Source organism: Gekko japonicus, unplaced genomic scaffold (genome assembly GCF_001447785.1).
Source record: "Gekko japonicus isolate JY-2015 unplaced genomic scaffold, Gekko_japonicus_V1.1 scaffold2507, whole genome shotgun sequence".
NCBI classification, from domain to species: Eukaryota; Metazoa; Chordata; class Lepidosauria; order Squamata; family Gekkonidae; genus Gekko; species Gekko japonicus.
In genome coordinates, this window is record NW_015162026.1 from 165298 (window position 1) to 193215 (window position 27918).

General features: G+C 41.8%; 1 protein-coding gene across 1 annotated transcript in view; it reads left to right on the plus strand.

The window, feature by feature from the left end:
- CUL2 (cullin 2) overlaps positions 1 to 27918 on the plus strand; it is a 48682-nt gene that overhangs the window by 11545 nt on the left and 9219 nt on the right. The window contains exons 5-17 of the mRNA XM_015405519.1: positions 1982 to 2087; positions 3423 to 3505; positions 6525 to 6621; positions 6720 to 6830; positions 9170 to 9332; positions 11761 to 11885; positions 12657 to 12764; positions 13491 to 13550; positions 14097 to 14225; positions 14336 to 14422; positions 16065 to 16217; positions 17694 to 17771; positions 27182 to 27248. Of these exons, the coding sequence (XP_015261005.1) occupies positions 1982 to 2087; positions 3423 to 3505; positions 6525 to 6621; positions 6720 to 6830; positions 9170 to 9332; positions 11761 to 11885; positions 12657 to 12764; positions 13491 to 13550; positions 14097 to 14225; positions 14336 to 14422; positions 16065 to 16217; positions 17694 to 17771; positions 27182 to 27248 (1367 nt within the window). The remainder of the gene's footprint in view (positions 1 to 1981; positions 2088 to 3422; positions 3506 to 6524; positions 6622 to 6719; positions 6831 to 9169; positions 9333 to 11760; positions 11886 to 12656; positions 12765 to 13490; positions 13551 to 14096; positions 14226 to 14335; positions 14423 to 16064; positions 16218 to 17693; positions 17772 to 27181; positions 27249 to 27918) is intronic.

Below are 27918 nucleotides of genomic sequence, written 5' to 3' on the forward strand. Positions count from 1 at the left end.
CCAAAGATACCAGGTGCCATTAGGAGGTCCACCAGTGGGGCCAGGGCACTAGAAGCCCTCCCACTGTTACCTCCCCCAGCTCCAAGAATACAGAGCATCGCTTGCCCTAGACCAAGAGTTCCTATCCATACCTTGTAGCCAATAGCCACTGATGGGCCTCTGCTCCATATGTTTATCCATCCGGCCGGGGGGGGGGGGCTATAAAAAGCAAACTCAGGTTGGGTTTAGAGCACTGTTACTCAAGAGGGAGCCATGATTCATAAAGTTAATGGGGGCAGCAATGCAGTAATGTAGTGGAAAAGATGTGATCCCCTGTACCCATAGACTGCCTCTACTATGAACCAGACCTTCCACATGTGTGCCTGAGAGCTGACGTGGTGTAATGGTTAGGTCGGATGAGGATCTGGGAGACCCAGGTTCAAATCCCCGATCTGCCATGGAAGTTTTCTGGGTGACCTTGCGCCAATCATGCGCTCTCAGCCTTAACCTGCTTACCTCACAGGGGTGTTGTGAGGATAAAATGGAGGAGGGGAGAATGATACAAGTTGGTTCAGGTCCCATTGGGAAGAAAAGCAGGGTATAAATATCTAAATAAGTAACTAGATGGTCCGCAAGTCTGATCCCCCCCCCCCCGTTCCCTATAAAGTGGGGGAAGGTGACACAAGCCAGACCTCTGTGCATTTGGATGCTCACGCGGAGAGCCGGGTTCTCGCAGGAAGCTTTTTGGATGGTTGCTCATCCGTCATGATACTGCATTGCTTCCCCTGCTGAATGTATGACCCAGAGCTTCATTTCAATTAAATCAGTGGCATTTTCTTCCATGTAAATGTGTCCATCGTTGCATTTCTGGTTTGATTGTCAACACACTCTTCCCTACGATCTAAGAGTAGTTGAATAATGAGAAGAGATTCAAGGATGCAGTTGAATTTTTAAAGAGGAGACTTAATGTGTTGAAGTTTGCAGCATCTTCCAGTGAGGGGGAGGGGGGCTAAGTTACCTAAAATTCCTTTTAACTTTGGGGCTCCCGACCTCACAGATATTCTGGGATATTTGGCTAGCTGGGAAAGTGAAGAGGTTTAGAATGATATAAATAGGATTCCTAGGGACACAAGCACAAAAATCCTTATTAGCTGACAGAGTTTCCATTTGCCCTCTGGACCAGTTTTTTCTAGACACGTGCATAGAGTACAATCAGGTTCCTGCTGTTTAGCAGGGCTAAATATATCTACAGATTGATTTGTCTGTATTTAGACTTCAAATCATTTAAGGGGACAAAAGTAGCATAAAGTGATGGTTTTTTAAGAGGGTGTATGCGCCTTCTGGAAAGTCAATTATTTCTCAAGTAAGTGCAACCCTGTCAGTTGTAAGAAAAGAGACAGCGCTTCTTGCCATGTCTTTCCACCAAAAGGGAAGAGTGTAGGGAAAAGGCAGAACCATTCTGATGAAGTAACATTTGCCTAGACAAAACCGAGAAGGCGGAGCCTGAATCTGGGACGACCTGCAATGTGGTACAGCAATAGCAGCTGTTTATGATGGGTTCTGGGATGCACCAGATGGAAAAACAGCTGGTGGGGACTATTCTTACATCACTGAAGCTGGTTTTGAGTGATTCCTGAAGAATTTAACAATCCATAGTTGCAAAATAAAAGCTGAAAGAAGATTTTGGCTCTTCTCATATTATGTGTTTCAAACGATAAATCATCCTTGCTGCTTTCAAGTTTCTTAGTAATCTTTTTAAAAAACATAAGCTACCAAAGCAGAGACATGGATCTTCTAGCTCTGGTCTAATTTACATTGTATGGGGCAATAATATGACTAATGTGCTATTGTGCCTGTCCCATTCCTACAGCTATAAAATTCTGATGATGTTAATGTGTACACATAATGACTTTGTCTCCCAAAAACTGAAGGCAAGATTTTAAATGATGACCTAAATCTATTTCACTCTCACCATCTGAACTCAAATTCATTATGTTTTCAGATACCTCAATACGCAGTTTATTAAAAAGAACAAATTAACTGAGGCTGATCTTCAGTATGGCTATGGAGGTGTGGACATGAGTGAGCCGTTGATGGAGATTGGAGAGGTGGGTATTTTGGGAAAGTAGTTTCAGGAAGTAACTGTGTACATTAAAAAGAATTCTGTATTGTGTCATGGCAGCAATCTCCACCTTTTAGAGAAGGGTAGCACATTTTAATTTCAAGACTGTAGTCCAATATAGTGAATATTTCTTGCTTCATGTCTTCAGAAGGATTAATAAAGATGTGTAGTGCTTTATTGACTTACAGCTTGCTTTTGTAGACACAGCCCAGAACTGCTACTTATTGATGGCTTGTCCCAGTTAATTGAGGCTGAGTAGTGTCTAGGACTGGTGGGTGCAGAAACAGCAATCATGGTTTGGAGGGGTGTGATTATAAAGAAGTGCTAATTTTAATGAAGTGGTTGAAATGCACAGCATAAAAGTGTTGAAACTAGTCTCTGTGATCTGAAGCAGATGAGAGTAAGGTACTAGTAAAACACATTTCATTGGATCCTGCTGAGAATGTCCCCCCCCCCACGCCAGGATGATGTCTAGAGAATCCACAAGAATCGAGTGAAGGGGGTGTCAAAGATCTGCAACAGGAGGCAGGAGCTGGTGAAAATCACACACACACACACCCGCCACCAATGTCCAGCAGGATCCAGGGAAAAAACCAAGATTTGATCTCTGTGTGTACCGCATTGATTTATACCAGCAAATCTCTGAACCTGTTCTCTGTGCTTTGGATCTCTTGGTTTCTAGATTTCCAGTAGAATAGTTGATTGGATCAGCTGAGGAAGTACCAGGGCTGCTCACACATTTTGTTTTCATATACACTCACTTATCATTCGTGTATGCACAGAAAAATACTTGATGGTCAGCCAGGATTGGCCATAATTTCTTGACTCATGAACACACAGAGATCCCTTTGTGATTGTGAAGTGAACTTTAGTAGGTACACGGTACTAACTCTGTTCTCAGTTGTTCCATGTTTTTCGAAGACTTGCCCCATATCTGTTTGGAAAGCATCCTTTAGAATGCCCTGTCCAGCCATGTGTTTTGAGGACACATCTTGGGTTTGACTTACAAACTGCTTAAATTTGGGCCAGGCTTAAGCAGCTAACAGAGCATCCCTAAGCAGAGTTACAGCCTTCCAAGCCCATTGACTTTAATGGATTTAGAAGTGCGTAGCTCTGTTTAGGATTGTGCCATTTGGGCTAATCCAATGGACTGGTAGCATTTGGTGTTGCCCATATTGTGTCTAATGAGTGTGGTCGTCTCAATGCATATTTTATGATCCTGCCACTCTGCTGGAGCCCTTGGCCTCAGGCCAGTTTAAAAATCTAAATGAACGAATAATCTTGTGGCTGACCTGTTTTTATTGTGCATTTGTCACAACAGCTAGCACTTGATATGTGGAGGAGATTAATGATTGAGCCCTTACAGGCTGTCCTCATTCGAATGCTCCTCCGTGAAATCAAAAAGTAAGTGCTTTCTTCAACTTGGGGCAGGGTGGGGTTGTATTGTTGTGTCTGTGCACGTATTGTACCAGCCAGAGAGTTGTGTTTTGGCTCTTAGTTAAGCAAAAACTGTACCGTTGGCTTGTTTGTTCATTGTAGTTGAACTAATTGTAACTGTTTTAAAAAGCTGGCCTCATGCCCAAGCAAAACAGAATCTTCTGAGATGTGAAAATTGTCTGTGAAAGCAGGAAATACATGCTAGCAAGTAGCAGATGGCATTAGAGTTCTTGACTCGGTGTTCATTTCTGCCACTTAACTGCAGAACTTCAAGCTTGATCTCTTAGGGGCTTCAGACAACAGCCCGAATATTTGAGTCCTCCTGTTGCCAGATGGAGGTCATGTTTCAAATGTATCTGGATCTCAGGCATTCTAGAGTACTGTTTAAATGTTTTTAAAAGGACTGACGTTAGAGCTAGAATTCTTTCTGAAATTCTGAATGTATTACAGAACTGAGCAGCAGTGCAAGCTTCAGCCACTTCAGTCAGTCAGCCTTGTTCCAGGGTAAGGCTCTGATTGCCAGCCATTCAAAACCGTGCGTGTTCTATAGCTGAGCAAATACACAGAAAACTAGACAGATCCAGGCAACCCGATACGTTCGGCAGTATACCACACCTGGAAGCTGCTGGCAGGTGACATTGTATTCTTGCCTTGTACCATTCCTGTTAGACTTCCGTGGAGTGGCTACAGTCCAACACACAAGTATTATGAAGTCCCATTAATTTACTGGAACTTTCGTCTGCTTACCGATGCCTCTCGGTTATGTCCAGTCTAATTTACCAAATAAACAGTGACAGTGCCCTTTTCCTTTAGCAGTATATTTCTGGCAAACATAGCTCATAAAGATATTCTTGCATATGTTTTAAATGTTTGTGACTAAACTAACTCCTTTTGCTTGTAAGGGTGTTAACCTCATGCCGAACTCTGTAAAATTTGAATCTACCCCCAGCATGTCTGAGTTCAGGATGTTTTTTCCCAGTCCTTGATCCCACCAAATAGTGAAGTAAGAAATTACAGTAAAATCCTATGCATGTCTGCTTAGAAGTAAGATCCATTATGCCCAAGGGCACTTACTGCCAGGTAAGTGTGCATAGGATTGCGCCCTTAGTCTCAAAGCAGAGTAAAGGTATTTACATAATTTATGTACTAATTAAAGCATTTCGCTGAATAAAATATCCACCAGAGTATGTCTTGAGATGTCATATATTTCATTTTAATGATGAAAGAAATAGTTAAATGACATGTCAGGGTACCTCAGGGGTTATGGACAGGCTCGCTTCCTGTTTGAACAGATAGGGTTACTAAATACATTAAAGATGTAATGTATTGGATATAAAGGGTAACTGTTTTAGCTAAATAAGAAAAATGTTCCATAGTTGGTTAGAACTACATGATGTTATGTGTAGGGGTGTGCAAAAAAAAAATTCAGCCTGATTCGGATTCCGCCGAAACGGGCAGAATCAATTTCGGCCAGCATAAAGACTCCTGCATGTCAATTTCGGCAGTACCAGCCCATTCAGGAGTCTTTTGGCCAGCTGAATGTCAATTTCAGCCCCATTATATCCTATGGGCCATTGAAGTCAATGGCGAAAACATAGGGTATATTCTGGGGGCTGAAAAGGAGGTGGTTTGAGGGAGAGGCTCCAAACTCGCAGGGTAGCTGCTGGAGCCTCTCCCCAAGATACCAACCAAGTTTGAAGAACATTGGACCATGGGGTCCAATTTTACGGACCCCCAAACAGGTTGCCCCTATCCCCTCCATTGTTCTCTATGCTCCAGCCCCAAAAGACCCCTGCCCTAATCCACTATAAATGTGAGTTTGTTTAATCTTTGAAGATGTTCATTGGTGCGGAAAGAGAATGTGCAGGAAACTGAGGACTTAAATTAATGACTTTGCCAGAGTCAAGAGCTGGTTCTGTTGGAAATAAGGTTCATACAACTTTTGGTAGTTCACTGTTAGGATTAGGGGTGTGCATTCAGTTTACCCAAACAAGACCCCCCCCCAGTTTGGTTTAGTGGTTATGTGCGTGGGTTTTATTCCCCACTCCTCCACTTGCACCTGGCTGGATGACCTTGGGCAAGCCGTAGTTCTGATAAGAGCTGTTCTTGAAAAAGAACAGTTTCTGTCAAGAGCTCTCTCAGCCCCACCTACCTCACAGGGTGTTTGTTGTGGGGAGGGGAAGGAAAAGGAGTTTGTAAGACGCTCTGAGACACCTTTGGGTAGTGAAGACCAGGGTATAAATCCAATCTTTTCTCTTCTTCTTCTTCTACCAGTAGGGTATTTTGAGGGGGATTTTAAGACAAAAAGAAATTTCTTTTCGGCTACTGATATATATCGATAATACCGATATTATTTGGCTTTTATTTGGGTGTGGCTTGAAGAAGGCATTTAAAGAGACAACAGTCTCTATTTAAAGCAGTGGAAGATAGGGCACCTCCTTTGGGGGCCCCTATGATGCAAATTTGGTGCCTCTGCCTCAAACAGCCCTCCCGGAGCCCTAGATACCCCCATATTGATTCTCTTTTATAGGGTATAATGGAGCCAAGAAAAATCAGGTTTTCTGAATCCAAATACCATACCAGTATTGGGATTCTGGAATATAGGGAAACACCTATATTTTTCTGGTTCAGTATACCCAAACCCGAAAAATACCGGGTTTCTTTCTTTTCTTTTTTGTACACTCCTAGTTAGGATACTCTGGCACAAATCCTTATGCTAGACATCTGCATCAGCTGTTTGAAGCGTACAAGAAATGACTGATACAGCCCACATCTGATTCTGTGCAGAGTCATCAGTTAGGAATCCACTTCAGGGTTTTGTTCTGGTGGAAGTCTCATTAGAAATACTACTTTGCTGAGTTTAAAGTTAAAGCCTGTGGAAGAGGGCAATGTTTTAACCGTTTGTCCAAGTTAATTAGCTGACTTTGAAGCCTGGATTATATATAAATTGAATACATTCTGAAAGCTTCGTTTTTTCACCTTTCAGTGATCGCTGTGGAGAAGATCCAAATCAGAAAGTAATCCATGGGGTTATTAACTCCTTTGTTCATGTTGAACAGTATAAGAAAAAATTCCCTCTAAAGGTAAAAAAAAATGGTTTCTTCTTTAATGGCTCTAGTTATACAAATGTATTGTTGAAAGCCTTGCCTTATTTGTACTTGATCAGTCTCTCTCAATTTAGTTTTATCAGGAAATTTTTGAGTGTCCTTTTCTGAATGAAACAGGGGAGTATTATAAACAAGAAGCATCAAATTTATTGCAAGAGTCAAACTGCTCGCAGTATATGGAAAAGGTAAGAAGACACGATTTATGTTCAGAGTGGATGAAGGATGAAGAGAAAATACAGGAAATGTTAGGATTTTTAAAAGGAAGTTGTTGATATCAAGTAAATTTTGTGGTGATTATGAAGAAGAGGAGTAGATTTTAATATCCCAGTTTTCTCTACCATAAGGAGTCTGAAAGCAGCCTTCCCTTCCTCTCCCCACAGCAAGCACCTTGTGAGGCAGGTGGGGCTGAGAGAATTCTGAGAGAACTGTGACTGGCCCAAGGTCACCAAGCAGGCTTCATGTGGAGGGATGGGGAATCAAGGTTCTCCAAATTATAGTCCACCACTCCTAACCACTACACCGTGCTGGCCCTCTGGCCCCTCAGTTTCCCCAAGGGCAAAATAACGATGTGGGTAAACAGGGTCTGTGGCAAATGGTCTTCTTGAAAGCAGGTTCTGCCTTGCTATATTGTGTTCCTCTGTCCACGTGCCCCCTCCACAAGCCTAACGGCTTTACAGCAATGATCCAGAGAACCAGGAAATGGGGACCCAGGAGCCTGTGAAAGGCTCCATTTCTCATACGGCATTTCCCTACGTCTCATAACAAGCAGTTTTTCAGACTGACGAGAGTTGTAATATGGGCAGTAGAGGCCAAGTTGTTCAAAGGAAAAAGGTCAGGAGTTCTCCTGGCCTAATATAAATTCCTTGCCTGATGAAGCAGTGATCCTCATTAGTACAATGACTGTATCCTTAATTCTTTTAACTGTAATCTTTTCGGTGGATAGAGTTGAATCCTGCAATTCCCTTCTGCCAAGTCATTCTCCAACAGAAGGTATCTGTCTTCACTGTAGGAAGGCTTGGCAAAAAGGAAGGGTCCAGCATGGTGAAGGAGAGAGGGAGGATTCAACTTTTGATATCCATTGAAATAGCGTGCAATCTATAAATGGAGATGGGCTTTCTGAACATCTTTTCCATTAGCGTTCAGCATCTGCCAGTTTGGTGTAGTGGCTAGGAGCGTGGACTCTAATCTGGGAGAACTGGGTTTGATTCCCCACTGCTCCACATGCAGCTGCTGGTGTGACTTCGGGTCAGTTACAAGCTATTTCAGAGCTGTTCTCTCATGAGCAGTTCTCAAAGAGCTCTCTCAGCCCCATCTACCTCACAGGGTGTCTGTTGTGGGGAGGGGAAGGGAAAAGAGATTGTAAGCTGCTCTGAGACTCCTTCAGGTAGTGAAGGGCAGGGTATAAATCCAGTCTCTTCATCTTCTGCTGATACTGCTGTATCTGAAATATGTCACCTGCCTGGGAAAACTGAGTGGTCTGTTGTTAAATAGCATCATTGCAGATATGCTTTTTTTGTCATTTAGGCTGACTTTTCTGTGTATCCTACCACACTTCGATGGTACGTTTTTCTGTTCCTTTCTGCTTGCATTTTCTGTGAAGTGAAAATGCCATGGAAGAGATGCATAACCAGTACACATACATAACTGCTATTTTTAATCTTTTAAAATTTCAAATCCTTGCATTTATAATGTGTATAATTAGATACATGGAAAATAGGGAGTCGTTGGGAAACTGGATAGATTGTGATTCTAAGCACTTTTAAGACAGGGGCCGTGGCTTAGTGGTACAGCATCTGCTTGGCATGCAGAAGTTCCTAGGTTCAATCCTCAATATCTCCAGTTAAAAGATCTGGCAGTAGGTGATGTGAAAGACCTCTGCCTGAGACCCTGGAGAGGCACTGCCAGTCTGAGTAGACAATACTGACTTTGATGTACCAGGGGTCTGATTCAGTATAAGGCAGTTTCATGTGTATGTAAGTTCTATTGGAATCTACATAATCTTAGAGTGAAGGTAAAGTAAGAGTATAAGCTTTACTATTCTTTCTCAAGTGGCATAGGATGCGGTCTTGTCATTAGCTGTGTAAGATCGTACCCATTATATGTTGAGTTTAGTCTTGCAAACTAGATGGTTTTAAAAGCAATATACTGCATACTTCGAATCTTTTTAGTAAATGAGACATAAATATGTTGATTTGAGTATGTAGAGTTGCTTGACAAGTTTCTTCCATCTGATCAAGACCACTTAATTCAGCAGTTTGTGCAAGAATCCTGTCCACTAATAGATGATAGTTGGTCCACAGAAAATTTCCCTGTAGTCCCCAGATGGGCCATGATTTACTACCCTCCTCCATTTATTACCACCCCACCCCATTTATATCAAAGTTAAGAGAATTAAATTTTTGAGTAAGTGGTTTGAGACATGTAACCTTTGATGTTATTTCAAGCTGGAATTTACTTTCTGCTCCTAAATAGGTCTGCAATAGTTCGTCATTTTCTGTGTCTTAAAAAAAAAATGTTCTTTTAGGTTTTATGTAGGTTAAAAGATGAAGAAATGAGATGTCGAAAGTATTTAAACCCCAGCTCCTATGGCAAAGTAATTAACGAATGCCAACAACGAATGGTAGCAGATCACTTACAGTTCCTTCACGCAGAATGCCATAACATCATCCGACAAGAGAAGAGAAACGGTAAAACGTTATTGAATCTACGTGAATTAAAACTAAAATTACTCTGCCTTCCAAATGCTTGATTTGTACAGACTTGTATGTCTATAACATTTCTTTCAGATGTGTTGTCTTGTACTGATGTAAGTGCCCCAGTCCAGACAGGGAAATCCATACTGATGAGTATCACAATGTTTGGTCCCTCTGGAATTGTTTGGGCAGTCTGCTTCCACAGTGACTTTGGGGGTAGGGGAATCCCTTTGCAGAAAAGACAAGTCTATCCCATCCTTCTCCTAAACTGGAAAGTGCAGAGACCAGGATAGGGTAATACGTGCGGCTTCTCAAAGTGTGCTTATAAACTCAGTTGTAAGGCATCCGGGGGGGGGGGCAGCGACAACAACAAGGAAATCCTGCTGGGGGATGAGGTCAAACCTGAAGACTACCTGGCAGCCCACAAGCCATAGGACAAGGCTGGTTGGAAATGGTCCTTAGAGAAGCTTCTGGGAGTGCAAGTAGCCAATGTCTCTCTGTCGGTGGGGATGAATGTTGTGCCTCGTCTTCAAGTAGAACTGAAAGCACTCCATCCGTTCACTCTCAGACAAGGACAGGGATAGGTCTGATTAAAAACTTGGGAGATACTGGGTTGGATCCAGACTAAATTTTCCAGTGGCAGAATGGAACTTTCCCGCTTCCCTCCTCCCACTGATCTCCAGAATATTCAGCTTCTCGGGCATAGGGGGACCCTGAGGCACGGAGGGGGTAGTCTGCAGCAGAAAGACGAAATCCGTGGAAATTGTCATTTTGGTCTGGATCCAGCCACTCTTTCTGATAGAGAGATGGATTTCCTGAGCCAGGTAATGAAAGGAACACCTACAACTGTCCCTACAGCTGCAAACCTGACAGCATTTTTTTTCTCAGAAAATTCATGAGTTGTCATATTCTCATCAACTCAGCCAGTTATTGTTGGAGGCTTCACAAAACAAATACCGGTATAACTTTCGGAGAAACGTCTCAAACAGGACTGGGACCTTTTATTTAAAGATGTCGGGAGGAAATGTGCCCCACTTTATGTGGGAATCCAATACCCATCTGTATTTGAAGCCCTGCAATATCTCTGCAGGCTGGCGGTTTCTAAACTGAGGGGGTCATATATGATAGCGGTCTGTAATGCACTCCACACAGCTTAGATGAAGGGTCGCTTCCTTAGGACGCCTCCAGAACAGCGCTTTTGTTACTGTGCTTTGTTGCTGGTTGATTCATTATCACATGTCTTTTTCTGCTGTCCAAAAATATGCCGCAGCACAGAGAGAAATTCATTGTAAAGTGGCTTTTAAAATACTCGGCCACTTCAGATGTTCATAAATGAAGGTAATTTTTAAGTAGTTCCAGCAAAACTTGCACAATTGATGTAGCTAAATTTAGCTTTGTTGTTATTTCCAGTTCCTAAATGCTTCTTGGTGTATGGCCTATGACTATTAAGCCAGAATAAAAGATACCCGAACATGAAGTTTTATCATACTGCAGATCAATCATGTGTTGCAGGGGGATTCTTCGTTTTTATTCTATAATCTTTTCTCATTCATAGTAACACAGTTTCCAGATATTTTATAGAATGAACATGAGTAATACACATATGGGCACCCACATGTATAGTTATTCAAATAATTCCCAGGGTTCATTCTGCCAGCAAGCCCTATTCAAACGTGTACCTTCCATGCAAAATACTCTGTTTGGGTGATGTCAAAGATATGGATGATATTGGAGAAGATATTACTTAAGATATTACACATAGGAATATTAGCGGTATTTCTAAGTAAACCTGGGAGTGACTGCTGGATCCCTGTGTAGGAAAAACAGTCTATACTCTGTGGTGCGATGAATGTTCTCATGTTTGTTTTGCTGTGAGAGCACAGAATAGGGAACAGACATGTCAGGTGAGTCATGGCTGCTCAGTTGTTGATTACTGGCAGAGCAATCCACAAAAAACACATATGGAAAGGTTAAGATTTTTTTTTTTGCTGTTCCTTATTGCAATGCGTGTTACTGATTTTCTTCCCTGTCTTGTTAAGATCTGATTTGTTCATGAATCTGTCGTATTTCTAGCCACCCTTTCTTTGAGGAGCTCAGGATGGTGTTCATGGTACTTTCCTCCTCCATTTTATCCTCAGAACAACCCTGTGAGGTAGGTTAGGTTGAAAGAGAGTGATTGCTTCTTGGTGGCCCAGTGAACTTCATGATGGAGTAGGGATTGGAGCCCAGGTCTTCCAGGCCTTATCTGGCGGTTTAACCACACTGCACCAAACAGGCTGGTGTGTTTTCTCTTCACCGCCTAGTAGCCTAGAAAAGACAGAGTAGCTTCTAAATCATTCTGCTGCTTTGAAGGCTGAAGACTTGGAAATGCTTCATTTTTTAAAGTGCGTTCTGTAAACTCTGTGTCGTGTCTTTCTTGCAGACATGGCAAACATGTATACGTTGCTTCATGCTGTGCCAAGTGGCTTACCTCATATGATTCAGGAACTACAAAACCATATCCATGATGAGGGCCTTAGAGCAACCAGCAATCTTTCTCAGGAAAACGTGAGTGTGTCTTCATTGGGGAGGACCGAACCAACTGATAGTTAAAAATGTAAAGAACATGAAAGTGGAAAGTTGTGTTTTTCCAGTTCAGCAGCCACATATAGTGAAAAATCGCCATGTGTATGCAGTATCCATAATCACCTAAAAGCAGATATATAGTGGTGCCCCTACCCTGACATGAATGGCCCTGGCTAGGACAATTTCATTAGATCTTGGAAACTAAGCAGGTTCGGCCCTGGTTAGTATTTGGATGGTAATACCCAGGAAGCCCAGGATCACTATACAGAGGCAGGAAATGGCAAATCACGTCTGACATCTCTTGACTTGAAAACCCCACAGGATCGCCATAAGTCAGCTATGGCCCGACAGCACTTTCCACCACTAGTGGTGCCCCCTTAGCCTCTTTCCAGCTAAGCATAGATTCAGGCAATTGGCAATGGCAACCTATTCTAAAATGCTAATTGATACCAGGGATACCATAGGATGGAACTCTTCTAACCATAATGTAAAACGATGCTGATCTTATTGCTAAAGATCACTACACTGTTCTGTGTGATCTGTGCAAACCCTGCTTCTTATTGTTAGAAAAAAGAGGTAATTGATGAATTTCTTATGAGTGCTCACTGCTTACCTTCTTGTGTTGTGTAAATTGAACGTGGCAGTTGTGCCCTGCAACTGGGCTAGTTTGTTAAACTTCACTCTTGAAACTTTCTGTCTTACCAATTTGCTTGGCCGGTGCTGTATTCATCAAACCTGTGATTCTATCCTCAGATGCCCACTCAATTTGTGGAGTCAGTGTTGGAAGTACACAGTAAATTTGTTCAGCTCATCAACACCGTTTTGAATGGGGATCAGCGCTTTATGAGTGCCCTTGATAAGGTAATCCTAGTGAGAAAGCTATATCATCAATTAATGGTGAGGACAGAATGTTGTTCTGTGAATAATTCTGTCAGGTTCATTGAACAGAGATATTGAACAACGGTAGAGAAATAGACTCTTGTTTACCATGAGTTAAGTTGCTGTGAATTATTTTATTTTTACTCACTTGACAAAACAAAATGTCATGTTTCAATTTAATATTTTGAAGACAATTTAGAAGCAAATGCGTATTGTAAATAAAAACATTGCATTGAAATCCACTGATAATGAAAGTGATCTTATAAATGATTAGCATATTCCTGTTATGACACTGTATTAACCTAATTCACTGAAGCACAAGGATCTGTAAAAGGTCTAAAATGTCCAGGGTCTAAAATATTGTGGAGAGGTGCTTTTTTGGCTACTTTGTTTTTTTAAGTCTTGCCTTCAAAAGTTGAGTAGTGTTCCAGATAAGCATTTGATAGAAGAGGAAATGTGCAGTCCTTTCTGTCATGCACAAACTCTCAGTTGAGCTCAGTTCAGACCGTAAACTTTGGTTACACGGGCTACTTGCTAACTGTGGTTTGGGTCTGTCAAATCATGGTTGACAAGTGGCTTATTAACCACAGTTTGTCTTAACTGAGCCACACAATACATTTGAAGTTTCATTCCATAAACCCAACTTGGCTTGCAGTGTATATAATCAAAATCCTTACAAATGTTTCTATTTCCTATCTCCCGAACTAGGCTTTGACATCAGTAGTGAATTATAGGGAACCAAAGTCCATCTGCAAAGCACCTGAGCTGGTAAGTAATATGCAATCTTTTAAGATTTACAATTAAAGCGTAAACGTAGTTCAGATTATATTGCCCAGTATCGTTCCTCAAGGGCCTTTCACGGCCAGTGCATCTAACTAAGAGACCAATATTAAAGCAGGGTGGGATCCAGAGACCCACAAACAGAATTCTGTTTGTCTGTTTCTCTGGATTCCCAGCTGCATTCCTCTGCAGCACTAAGGGCCAAAGGAACCTCGTCGGTGGCGTGAGATATGGTGAATGGAACTGGATCTGGAGTGGGGACTCCATGGAAATTGAACCTCCCCCTTCCATGTTTAAGCATGGGCAGGGTATGTGTGTGAATGTAGCCCACATTTTTAGACATACAGAGTCTTTGTAAGGATTACTGAAAGAGTGCGTCAAGAGCAGTGAAGCCTTGAAATGTGCTACGTGGGTTAGAAGTATTAGTCACAAAATATGTCTTGGCTTCAGAAGGGAGGCACTCCTTCTATTAATGTGGCCTGATCATCGTTATGAATGAGCACCTTGACAAATATTCCTTCTTTTTTACTTGAGCTGGCCAAGTATTGTGACAACTTGCTTAAAAAATCAGCAAAAGGCATGACGGAAAATGAAGTAGAAGACAAACTTACCAGCTTCATTACTGTTTTCAAGTACATTGATGATAAAGACGTTTTCCAAAAGGTCAGTGACCATTTTCCAAAAAGGTGTTCGTTTTACTTTCACTTTTGAGACTAGATTTTTAAAAATAAAAATAAGACACATTCTGAGCTCTTCTTTTTCCCTTGGTCTAGTTCTATGCCAGAATGTTGGCGAAACGGCTTATCCATGGCTTGTCCATGTCCATGGACTCCGAAGAAGCTATGATTAACAAACTGAAGGTAATTACAGGCTTGCCAGAACTCTCGTCAGCTGTACAACAGTAGCCGTGGTTCGTGCTTTAAGCACGTTCATGCTTCATACTGCTACAAAACTGAATTGAGCTTTCATAAGTGTGCTTGGGATCTCTGCCTTAACTTCGTAACGGTCCAGTGGTGGCTTGTCCCCTATATGTTTGTCTTTAGTTGACGGCAGGATGTCATGTTAGAACGCAGCCAGCAGATGGTGCCAAGGTGCTTTGAGCTGGCAGCCTCAGGTGCCTGAGATGATATCTACTTTCCGTCCAAAGCTGTGTACAGCTTGGTATAGCGTAGCTTCCATTGCCTAGGGTTCACTTTCGACCCAGCAGAAACTACAGAGATGTGGTGGTTGCATGCCCTTTTTGTGTTACTTTGATGGGTCTTAATAAAAGGCATAATATGGCAACCCCGGCTATGTGCAACCCCGTGGAACTTCTGTCGTGGTTTTGCAAGTTTCTCTAATGCTTGAAGTAATATCTGATACGGACCAAAGTTTGCAGCCCGCACTGCAGTAGATGCATGTGTGGCTGTCACACGTACAGTTGACTCATAGTACTTCTCTCTCTTCGAAGAAACATAGTTTCTTACCCCCATGCCCAGAGCAGTTTTTGAGTTTTTAAAATTCCTTTTCTACTACTATAAAAGATGTGCCCTGACCTGCATACCCCAAGCTTGACCAATCTTGTCAGATCTCAGAAGCTAAGCAGAGTTGGCCCTGGTTAGTACCCATCCAGGGAATACCAGAGTTGCAATGCAGAGGCTGGCAATGGCAAACCACCTCTGAAGGTCTCCTGCCTTGAAAACTCTACACGGGCACACAAGAAAAGCCCTGCTGGATCAGACCAATCATCCATCTAATCCAGCATTCTGTCTCACATAGTGGCCAATCAGTTCCTTTGGACAGCCAACAACAGGGCAGAGAGGTCGAGGCTTTCCCCAGATGTGCCTCCTGGCTCTGGGATTCAGTGGCTTGAGTGCCTCTGAATGTGGAGATTCCCCTCAGTCACCATGGCTAGTAGCTATTGATAGACTTATCCTCCATGAACTTATCTAATCAACTTTTAAAGCTGTTTATTCCTGCAGCCATCATTACATTCTCTGACAGCGAATTCCACATTTTAATCACTCTCTGTGTAAAGAAGTTTTTCCTTATGTCCATCCTGAACCCAGCTGACCATCAGCTTCACTGGATACCCTTGAGTTCTAGAATTTTGGGAGAAAAAGTTCTCGTTGTCAACCCCATCCCAGGCATAATTTTATAAACCTCTATCATGTCCCCCCTTAGCCATCTCTTTTTCTAAACTGAAAAGTCCCAGACTCTTCAGCCTTTCCTCATAGGGAAGGTGGTCCAACCCCCTAACCATCTTGATTGCCCTCCTCTGCACTTTTTCCGGTTCTGCAATGTCCTTTTGGAGATACGGCGGCCAAAACTGTACGCAGTATTCCAAGTGAGGCCACCTCATAGATCTATATAAAGTTTTTCTTTTTAAAAAATTAAAGTTACTCATTAAAGAGACTGTTTTTTTAATCCACTATATTGTGTAGGGTTTTTTAAAAGCGAGTCATTTAATATTTGTGAACATCATGCCTTGCCTTAACTTCACATTTTGTTTGTTTTTCCCAGCAAGCCTGTGGTTACGAGTTCACCAGCAAGCTTCATCGAATGTACACGGATATGAGTGTTAGTGCTGATCTCAACAATAAATTCAACAACTTCATAAAAAATCAAGACACCGTTGTAGATTTGGGAATTAGTTTCCAAATATATGTTCTTCAGGTATCAAAGCATGCCTCTCTCTCTCTGTGTGTGTGTGTGTGCGTGTGTGTGTATAAGTGTGTGTGGTTTTGCATAGCTGTTATATCACGTATATTAATTAAATGGTTTTGCATGAAGTTGTGTGCAGTGCTTAAACAGAGCACCTTGAACCAACACACGTACGTGGAAATAAGTCCCATATATTTCAGTGGTAGTTATTTCGAAGTATGTTTAGGACAACGGCTTTACATGTTGTGGGGCAGGCAAAACAAATGCCTCTTGGAAAACAAAGCAGGAATCTAGGAATGTTCTCAACATACCTGTTACAAACATGCGGCAGCAAATAGACTTATAGCACCGTCCGTGCTTGTCCAGTGATTGTCAGGGGCAATATGTTAGCATCTACCCAGAGCCAGCATGATGTAGCAGGTAGAGTGTTGGTCTGCTACAGGTGGGTGACTTTGGGTCTGTCACAATTTCTCAGCCTCGCTTACTCCACAGGGTGGTGGTTGTAAGGCTAAAATGGAGAAGGGAAGAATGATGTTGTAAGTCACTTTTATTTTTATTTATTTTATTTTATTAAGATTTATATCCCGCCCTCCCCAGATGGGCTCACTAGGAAGAAAAGCTGCATATAAGTAGTAATATCCAGTTGGGTGGCCTAAAAAGAACTGAGAAGACAAGACGATAGCAGGGTTGTGAACCTTTGCCATGCTGGCTTTCACCAGCTTTGGCATTCTCCCCCCCCCCCCCCCCCCCCCTTTCCTCTCTCTCCACCCTTGAAGGCTGAAGTCATTTCTCATCAGTTCCATTTGGGGTAACAGGAACATTCAGCCTGAGCCAAAGGGTTAGCTTTAGTGGGGTGAAATATTGAGCTAACTGCAGAGGGATATAGATATCTGGAAACTTCTGCAGATTATAGCCTCTGGCTACCCCCTCCTCACCGAAGTTTTTCTCCCTCGGAGTAGTTGAGTAAATGGAAATAACTGTAAGCCCTCGAAACCATTCTGACTGATTCCTTTAGAAGTTAGGGCCAAAGTCAATCTCATGTCTAGACATCTATTTATGGCCATCCTATTTTTTTTAAAGGCTTAATAGCAAGGCACCATAATAGTGCAGTGCATTTAACTTTTTTCCATACATCATTTTCCCTGTTTTACTTATTTGCTGTTGGTTCCATTGATTGATTTCTGTCTTTTGACTACAAATAGCAGTTCCAGGAGGGCAACTGAAGTTGGGGAAATGGTGCAGAGGAGAAAGGGCTAGTTTTCCTCTCCTCTCAGCCCTCATCCAGATTCAGCACTCCAGCATTTGGGAGTACACCTTAAAAATTTCATTTGGAAGGTCCCTAACTGTGTTTTATAATTTGAAATGGAGTTGCTGTGAAGAGTTTGGGTCTAACTTGGCTATCACGGCATTGGAATGTTCTGGAATTGCAGCTTTCTAGATGCTTTCTTTTTAAAAGCATTGTAATGTATTGGTGTGTTTATTTTCTAGGCTGGTGCATGGCCCTTAACTCAGGCTCCTTCATCTACGTTCGCAATTCCTCAGGAACTGGAAAAAAGTGTACAGATGGTAGGTTAGTAGGAGCTTTCTTGCAGATTTGATAACCGTCTAAAGATGGGGTTTAACATGCTTCACCTGGCCATGTTGCTATATAAAAATCGTTTGCATGGCATATTATATCATGGTCATCAAAACCAAGGTTGACTTCAGGTGCCTTCCCAGAATGCTGTCCAGTGGCCTTGCATCCTTGGAGGTGTAAATGGAAGGACTGTGGTAATCTCCAAATACTGTAGCATTAACCTCCTGTTGTGAAGCGGGAAAACGGTGACTTTGAATGTGGCCCCCCAGTTATAAATTGCCATTAAACAAACCTTCCTTACTTTGAAATTCCCATTTTGAGTCATTCAGATTTATTCTTTCTTCCAAGTTCAAGCATCTCCCCCTCCCCCCAAAAAAGAGAGAGAGACAAAATGACTACATTCTCTGTTTGTAATTATACTGGCTTTGACCAGAAGGCATCTATGGCTGCGGTCACACTGAGCATTAGGCATGCTAGAGAGACGGAAGATAGGTGGATTTTCGGGGTGCGATCTCACCGCCGCATCTGGGAAGCGTAGAGCTCCCGTGCCGAACCCGAGGCTTCCCGCCAAAGATGCGCGGTTAAAAACTAGTACCTTGGAGGTACTAGTTTCCGGTAACCGTGGGGCAAGGGCGGGCATCTGATTGCGTTTCCGGTGGTAGTTCCAGCACCCGTCCATGCCCCCTCGTATAAAGGGTTTTTCCCCCCAACTGTCCATTGAATGCGCACGAACACCAAACGGGGCATGCGCACACTTTGGTGTCCGGAGGAAAAAACACCAGTTTGCCATGCTGCTTCTTTGCCGCGGCGCAGGATTGTGGTGTGCTCGGCACCTTCCCCCTACCACGGGACCTCCACGGTACGTCTGCTGGCGCAACCGCGTGTTATTTTGCCCCGGGGCAAACAGCCACGCTTCCCCCCCACATTTTCCTGCCCGTGTGTCCGCGGCCTAAGTATCCTTCTAGCATGAGGTATTTGTTGCAGGTTTCCCCACAATGACTTGCTGGAAAGTTGTTGCATCAATAAATTAGCCGTATCTCGGTAGTTCTGTTACTGGGTTCACTGCTTTTCTCGTTCTTTTATATCCAACACAGAAGCAAATTAACTTAGTTACCTAGGAAAGATTGTTCCTCCTTTATTTCCTGGCTAGCCGAAAAAAAATACAATCTCTCCTTTCTCTCCGGAGCCCAATTTTGGGTACTTTTTAATTGCATTCAGAGCTACCCTCCACCCCACCCTGCTCTCTTCAGTACCCCTTCATGCTAGCCAAACCACATGCTTAAGATTTTTTGCATAATCCAGGAAAAGCATTCCTTGAAAGAACAATGGCCGTGTGCATTCATCTTTTCAGCATCTGGCCTTCATCTGTGATGAATAGATGGAGGTTTACTTCTAACGCCCAAAGGAGCCTGATGCTTTAGAATTGGTCCACATTTTAGAAATAATTTTTTTCTTAGTATCCATAAAATCACGGGACCACATGTTTGAATGTAACTGGATGTAAATCAGGCTTATTGTATTCATTCAGTGATGCACAGATATTCCTTGGACACGTAGGTAGTTCATGCTTTTCTGTATAACATGAAAAGCCTGGTCTCTATGTAACTTAGGGTGTTTAGGTGAAGCCTACCTGGTTCTGCTGACTCTGCTGAGAGAATGTCCTTCACAAAGGCCAAATTCATATGTCATCATATTTGAGCCTCAGCCCACTGAAAACAAGAAACTGTGATATGGTGTGCAAAAAATAAAGTTATCAAACAAATTATGTTTCCTTGTTTTTCAATATAATCTTACTTTTTAACACATTCACTTATCAGGTTACATATCAAAATTACAGATTTTAGTTACTAAATGGAAAACCATATAAGTTCAATACAACAGATTTCTGTGTAGAATCCAAGGAGATTTCTATCCAAACAGTCCAAAGAGGACAAGATATCTGGATTTGAATGTTAAATCAGAAGAGACGTTTATCACATAGAAGAGCAGATCCACTTAGTGTACCAGCAATATTTTGAGATTGTTTATTTGTATAGAGTTGATACTTGTAATGGGGGTCCCCCCACCACCACTTTGGATATTTGTCTACCATCAAGTCTTGGCTGAGGAAAAATCCCACGACTTAAAAGGGGCAACATAACAAAAACATAACTTGTTTGATAACTTTATCTTTTGCACACCATATCACAGTTTCTTTTTCTCAGTGGACTGTTTCATTCCTCTACCTTGGATCATATTTGAGCCTAACAGTTGTGGGAGTTCTGCCTTGACATACGTTACTTCGTTTTTTAAAATAAAAGACAGCATTCAAGTTTATTGTTCTACCACTTGGTTATTTTCCTTGTGTCACAGATTCCCCCCCCCCAAAAAAACATCATCCATGTTCTTGAAGACCTTCTGACACAATACATGGTTTTTAAGAAGGGCCCAATATAGCCCTCCACTGTCACAACAGAACAAAGAGATCTTTCATGTCTACTGTTTATTAATACGGTTGAATTTAGAATTCACATGTTGTTTTTCTCTAGCAGGTGTTGTTAATAATTACAAGCTTATAGTCCCATTAGTAGGAATCATACGACATGTCCCCCCCCCAATGCACATTGTTATCTAAGACTGGTTGAAATCTTATCCTGACCCTATTGTCTTCTTGCTTGGTGAGGGGGTGTTATTTTTCCCTAAAATAAGAGCTTGCTTGTAGACTGCCGTATGTCTGCAGCTTCATGTATTCCTTTTAACATAATATCCAGTGCTCTCAAGGACCACTTGTTAGTCCTCCTGTGCACTTGAAAAGTGAACCTCTTGCCCCAGCTTTGTCACAGCAGAGAAAGAAGCCATTGAATAGCTTGTTCTGTTTCCAAGTGGCAAGTTAAATTAAAAGAATCTTCTGTGTTCTGTGCTTATTCAGATCTTAGAAAACTGAAGCTGAGTCTCGTAGATCTTGATTTAACTTCCTTTCAGGTACTGGAGAAAATATATCTGTCTGCCTGTAAGTTATTTCCATGGTTGGATTTACACTCAACTCATGGGACAAAGTCACCTCTCCTGTCCCTTCCCCTAGGATGATCTCAGCTGCCCACAAATTTACGTTTAGCTTTCCCCCCTAAATAGACACATCTTGTCCCTTCATTGTTTTTTCTCTGTTCGTTGCCTGATCCACACAGTATCAGGATTGGTGGGTTAGGCATAGATGGGAAGCATCTGTTCCTTGCCTGTGAGGTGTTTATTTTCTTCATGGAGCCATCCACCAGTCTTAAACTCCTGTTGTTTGTTGCTAGGCAGTAACTGTTAAATGTGGAGTCTTTAGACTTTGAAAAAAAAATCTACTGGGAGTATGAAGTGCTCTCTGCCTTTATAGGCTGGGACCTGGATTCCAAGAGCGTTCTAAATAGCTACCTCAGTTGCAACACTTATGCCCAGGACTTCCCAGCAGTGGCAGGATTGGCAGATTGTATTTATAAGAAGACCAGTTGACAGGTGAGGAATCAAACTGTCCCATAAAAGCAGCTCTAAAGGTGTAAAGATCCTGACCTTGTCCACTTGTTATGGCCACCTCTGGAGGTTTATTCCTTTATCCTGATTTGTATCACTCATGAAGTGTTTCTGGGTTGGGGACATGTTAGAGCCGTAAAGGTAAAGGTTCCCTTGCTCGAAAGCCAGTCGAATCCGACTCTAGGGTTGCGGTGCTCATCTCCGTTTCAAAGCCAAAGAGCCAGCGCTGTCTGAAGACATTTCCGTGGTCATGTGGCCGGAATGACTAAACACCAAGGCGCACGGAACGCTGCTACCTTCCCACTGAAGTGGTACCTATTTATCTACTTGCAATTTCTTGCTTTCGAACTGCTAGGTTGGCAGGAGAGCCTTACTAGGGAATAAAAAACATCCTCAGCTGCGGATTTATGCATCTCTTCACAAGTCCCCAGATGTGCTGAAGGAAAGTAGTGATCAAATCTAAAAATAAATAGAAGATCACTCTGGCCAGGGTGATTGGGCGTTCCTAGCTGAGATGTCCAGCACATTTCTAGAAAAGAGCCAGTTTAAAGTACAGGCAGTTCTTGTTACATATCTTCTTTACAGGTACCAAAATGTCAAGGTAGTTTCAGTAATCATTTACGTTTAATTGGGGCAGATCTTGTAATTTGTTCAGGGAAAAGCCAGTCGGGTTTTCCCCCCCAGGTTTCTCTATGGACAGTAGATGATACACGGAACACCCACTTCACATGGAACAGTGATCCCAAACATAGCCTGTGTGCAACTCCTGCCCCTTGATTATCTGGCCTTGCCCTGTAGTTTCTCTTTCCAGACATTAGGAATAGAAGTGGTGGAGAGGAAAGTCCAGGAGCCAGGCTGCTACTGCTACTCTTTACTGCTGTTCATTTGGGATTGCCCCTGTTCGAATGTGTAGTAGCAAAGTAATTTATTTGCATTGTTGGGGCTTGGCCTGCAGTACAGATTGGGCAGTCATATTCCTGAAAGGTGAATTGCATACCCTAAGAACATAAGAAGAGCCCTTCTGGATCAGACCAGTGGTCCATCTAGTCCAGCATCCTGGCTCACACGGTGCCTAAGCAGTTCTTCCTGGAGGTCCAACAGCAGGGCATAGAGGTTGAGGCCTTCCCTTGAAGTTGCCTCCTGGCACTGGATTCAGAGGCTGACTGCCTCTGAATGAGGATCCCTTCAGTGACCATAGTTAGTAGCCACCACTAGACCTGTCTTCCATGAATCTGTCTCATCCACTTTTAAAGCTGTCTATGCCTGTGGCCTTCCAGCATCTGACAGGAAAATATGTTAAATGAACAGGATTCTTCGAATGGTAGGGAGGAAGCCATACTCATAAAACATTTCTGTAAGGTCTAGTGAGTTGCCACATTTTAAAGAGCTGCAGTTTTTATATTTCTGACAGTATGGGGAATCACACATCTATATGCACTAGGGTGCAAGAGGTCTGTGTGCATCTACTTTGTCCATTCTTCATTCTTTATTTGATGTCTGTTATTTCTGCTTCAAAGCACAGGTAATTTGCATTGCTCTGAAAGGGAGTGGGGCACACAGACCCTCCCATTTCTACCCACAAACAGTCTGTGCAGGTGCGCACAAAGGCCTGTTATGCTGCCCACTTGAGGGTCAGAGAAGCGAAGTGATTTTAATCCTTTTCAGAATCCACATGTGGGCACAATACCTGCAGTGCAATTGTGCCATAGATTTGTGCACACCTTTAAAACCATAACAGAGTTCATGTGCTTAACAGAGTACTGTAACCAATTTCAGTTAGTGCATAAACTCCAGAAATAGTTTGCAACACACCAGTACCCAAGTACAGATCTTGGAAACAGAAGATACTATTCTGGTATAATAAGCGAAGTTGTAATGTGTGTGCCCTTTTTATATGGGGTAGCAGGCTATCATCCAACACAACTGCTTTATTCAGACTTTACGGAACTCCCTTCCAGGAACATTGATTAATAAAGGTATAACATGGATGCTCAGTTTTGAGCTTGCTTAAATAATTATCCGACACATGGCATCTTAAAGTTAGGGGTTTTGCAGTGCTTAGGATGTGGCTGAACGTATCAAAACAAAAAGAAACCATGTGAAGCTGCTTCTATTATCCTGTCCATACACTGTAGTAAAATGCAATTTAAACTTTGTGATACTGGAACCGTGCAGTATGTAAGTACAAGTCTTCAGTGATCATGATATGCCTATCACAAATGCCTGTCTTAGTCCAGGAAACTGTACTGCATTGGGTAGGCAACAGTTCCCAGTTTGGGGGTCTTTGAGACACCAAAAGATTCCTCTTATGTCTGCAGCAGAATTGAAGCTCCCTGGTCCAGTCTGTCTCTAGTGGCTGCTGCACTGGCTATGTGATGTTTTCTCACAGGTTTCGGTAGGGAATACTTAACGTGAGCTAAAATAGACTTAGGGGTAGGGGTACAACCAACACAGTTTATAGAGGCGGGGTTGGATTGCTCATAGTCGATCTGATCGTGTTTTGAGATTGTTAACCAAACCTAAGAAGCAGAAGTGTGTTCCGAAAATGTTGCACTCTTTTGACAGAGCAGGGGTCAGAAGCAGAGCTTTTTTCTGGGGGAACATGCCAGAACAGAGTTCCGGAACCTCTTCGACAAAATTATTTTAAAAATGTTTAAAAGTTCATGACTTTTCTGTATAAATATTGAAAACTTCATTTCCCTCCTGAGAGTTCCAGCACCTCCTTTAAAAAAAAAAGAACCCTGATCAGAAGTATTTAAAAATTAGTTGTGTAAACTGCTCTGAAACTCTTCCATGCCAAATTCTCTTAAAACATTTCATGCAGCTTTCGAGGAGGAACTTTTGTTAAATGGTTGGTGTATACACATGTGTCTAAAATGCAAATTGTCTCATTAAAAATGTAAGGCATGGCTGACTTCCCAGACAGAATCTGAATTCATATTTTGTTCATCCTAATAAAGCAATAACGGAGACCACATGAGTTCTGCGTGATCTCAAATGGGCATTCTGGGGTGATCCGTGACAGCTTTAAAGGGATCTGTCTTTCTCCCCTTTATACTTCCCTGGGGCTTGATGAAGTTGCATGGTGAATAATGATGAGGAGAATGATAGGCAGATTGTTAGTTGACATCAGCCTTTTCTTGTAGACAAGCAGAATTGGGAATTCTAGCAGCAATCTTAATAAGAGCTTTAATTAATTTATTTATTTTTCAAATTTATATTCCGCCCGCCCCACAAACAGGCTCAGGGTGGATCACAACAAATAATTAGGCCATTCGGCATCACCAAAACACAATAATAAACAGTGCATTAAAGCATTAAAACAAGGGACTTAAAAACAGATTGCACCAAATGTTGCACAGTCTCTGATACTGGTGCTGCTGGATTCCAAGTTTGTTCAATCCGGGCCACGTAGAGATGGTGTCTTCAGCAGGGGAGGCCAAATATTTTACTGGACACCCGCCGCCTTTAAGATTGTGCTGTTTCTGAGATGTTACTTTAATTAGCAATTTGCTTTCTAAATCTTGGTTGTTGTTTTTTTAATTTATTTGAGCAGTGGAAATGAATATGCTTAGAATTATGGCTTTTTTCTGCGCTTGCTTCAGATTGGTGGGGGGGGGGGGGGGGGGGGGGGGCTCTGAAATTGCAAGTCTCCTTAGTCTTTTTGTCTTTGAAATTTTATCGTGGCAGTGGGGAATGGCCCAATAAATTCTAATCCTTGAGGATTGGAAATTCAATTACCATCGTTTCTTTGATGTCATTTTCATAATCTTTAGTTTTTAGCTATCAGTTTAATTTAATGAGCCATTAATGTAAGCTTGTGAATGATGACCACATCTTAATATGAAAGATACGAAGCATTTTTAGTACTATAACTGAAATGGCACATCTTAATATGAAAGATATGAAACATTTTTAGTACTATAACTGAAATGGCTAATTAAGATATGGTATGCACTTGACCCATTGGGATTACACATTCATGGCATACGTGGTTTTTTGTTTGTTTTTTTAAAAATATGTGGATAATTAGCAAACCATTCATACTGTGATTCATTTTTATATAATTAGTATAATGTGACTCATAAAGTATTACTAGGATTCACTTGAAGAATTGCCAAGTTTTATTCCTGTTCCCACCAGTAATTTCCGTGCATGTTGATAAAATCCAGAATGTTCTCAATTCTGTTGCATTATTAAATGTGTTATTTCCATGGAAGCACTGCATCTCATGCTATTTCTTTCTCTCATATGATTTAACTCTCTTTGAAAGTTCTAAGCTGATAGCTATTCCCTGAACATATACTAGTCTTTTTTTTCTAAAACTCCGATGTCCGCTCTAGAGAAGACAAGAAGAAATGCATGTGCGCATTTTTGAGCTCTTCCTTCTAATAATGAAATTCAGAGACCTTTTATAGGTCAGTCAGTCATGGTTTCCTCTGGCTTGAGAGCTCAGTAGCAGTTTTTGAAACTCATTCTGACTCCCAAAAGATTTGGAAATCAGGGCAACAAAGCCTAATTATGCTGTCTCTTCTGGTGATGTTTTGCTGTGTTCCAGAGAAGGCCCAGGGGGACTCTGAGTTACTGACACATGCATAATTAGAATTACTGCCAATCACTAGGTCGGGTCAAGAGCTGGAACCCTCCTGCTCTTGGTTCTGAGTGACCTGGGAATAAGTCCCACCTTCACCATGAACTCTTCTCTGGTATTGGTCAAGTCCTCTTTTTTTGCCACTTAACCTCAGATCTCTTGTAGAACGGGGATGATAGTGACCTGCCCAGCTGTGTTGCAGTTTTGTTTTGTTTTATGAAAACTGCCCTTAAGTATCATGGTGTGTGCAAAGTCCTTTTGAAAGCAGCTGTGCTTTAGTTGATGATGATGATTTTTGCCAAATTACTGTGCAAGTTAATTGCATTTCTAGTGTAAAAGTCATACCAATATTAGCTTTGTTTATTCCTCCGTTCAAAGGGCTTAGGGCTGGTAGCAGCAACAGAGGAATGTAGGAAGTGCAGGGATTTGAGAGCTGGATTGGTCTTGGAGAGTACAGTTTTGAAGAGTGTGTGAAAGTTGACATTCCTGTTTAGCTGTGAAGCTTGAGCAGTCTCTCAGCCTAGCATATTAAACCTGTTCTGAGAACAAATTATAGTGAGACCACAAAGTGTTGTAAACACTGAAAAGTGCTATAGAAATGCATTTTTAGTATATATAATGCTGTGCTGGTGTATCTATATATTTAGGTAAGCTGTGCTTTATCTCCAGTTTGGTGTAGTGGTTAAGTACGTGGACTGTAATCTAGGAGAACTGGATTTGATTCCCCACTCCTCCACTTGCACCTGCTGGATGACTTTGGGCAAGCCGTAGTTCTGATAAGAGCTGTCCTTGAAAGGGCAGTTCTTGAAAGAGCTCTCTTAGTCCCACCTACCTCACAGGGTGTTTGTTGTGGGGAGGGGAAGGGAAAGGAGTTTGTAAGCCGCTCTGAGACTCCTTTCGGTAGTGAAGGGCGGGGTATAAATCCAATCTCCTCTTCTTCCTCTTCCTCCTCCTCCTCCTCCTCTTCTTCCTCCTTTTCATTCTACTCTTCTTCTGTATCCAGAAATGGACGTGATACCATGAAGGCTTTTTGTGTTTTACTATTTTAAGTACTGTTGCCACTCTTGAGTCTTGAGGACTGGGGTGATGAGGGTTTAGAACTCTTAATAAATGTTGATCTTTCTTAGCACATGCTACTTCATCTGGATAAAAACTTTCCAAATATATGTTGCATTTCCCCTCGTGTTGAGAAATGTAATGCTTATTTTTTGCCTATTGGGTATCTAAGGTCTGAACTAATCAGAATTGTCTTGAGATATTTGCCTGAAGACTTGGATCTCTGAAAATATTTGACTGAAGAATGATTTTGTTTTACAGTTTGAATTATTTTACAGTCAGCATTTCAGTGGGAGGAAACTTACCTGGTTACATTACCTCTGCACAGGTAAAAATAAGTGTGTGCATGTTTTTTTAACAGTATGAAAAGTCTACACAATGTGCATTACTGATAGTTCTCACTGATTGTAACCTCTCCGTGCTTGGAGGTTTTCTGAGTTAAAATATTATTGAATTAAAATAATCCTCTCTTACAAAACTAAATATGTTTTTGTGCTGATTATTTCAATTAGGTATCTTAATTTTAGCTCTTTTGATTCTTACCTGTAAGATTTATTGCTGCTCAGATAGTATCTTTACATTATTAGCTGGGTATTTTGCAAAGAAAACGCCCAGTTTAATAACATAGTTTGAAGAAAAGGCATACTGTTTGGAGCAAATTAAGGTCAAGCATACAGAGCACTTGACTGATTTTGGTCTTGCATAATGGTTGGAGTTCAGGAAGGCTGGCCTAGATAGATGGCCAACATGAAAGAATGCATTAAGAGAAGCAGATGTACATAAAAATGCAATTGAGGGTAGTGGGCTATCGTTATTACAGTCCTGTCAGCGGCATAAAGGGAGCCTCTGCAGCCCAAACGAACCAAGTTTTATGCAAAAAAAAATGCTTTTGGTAATTGAGATGACTAGAAAAGATACTCTTAACTGTACTTCTATAGCACTTGTCAGTTTTCAGGCTGCTTTGCCACTCATTCCCAATTTCCTTACAGTCTTGCAAA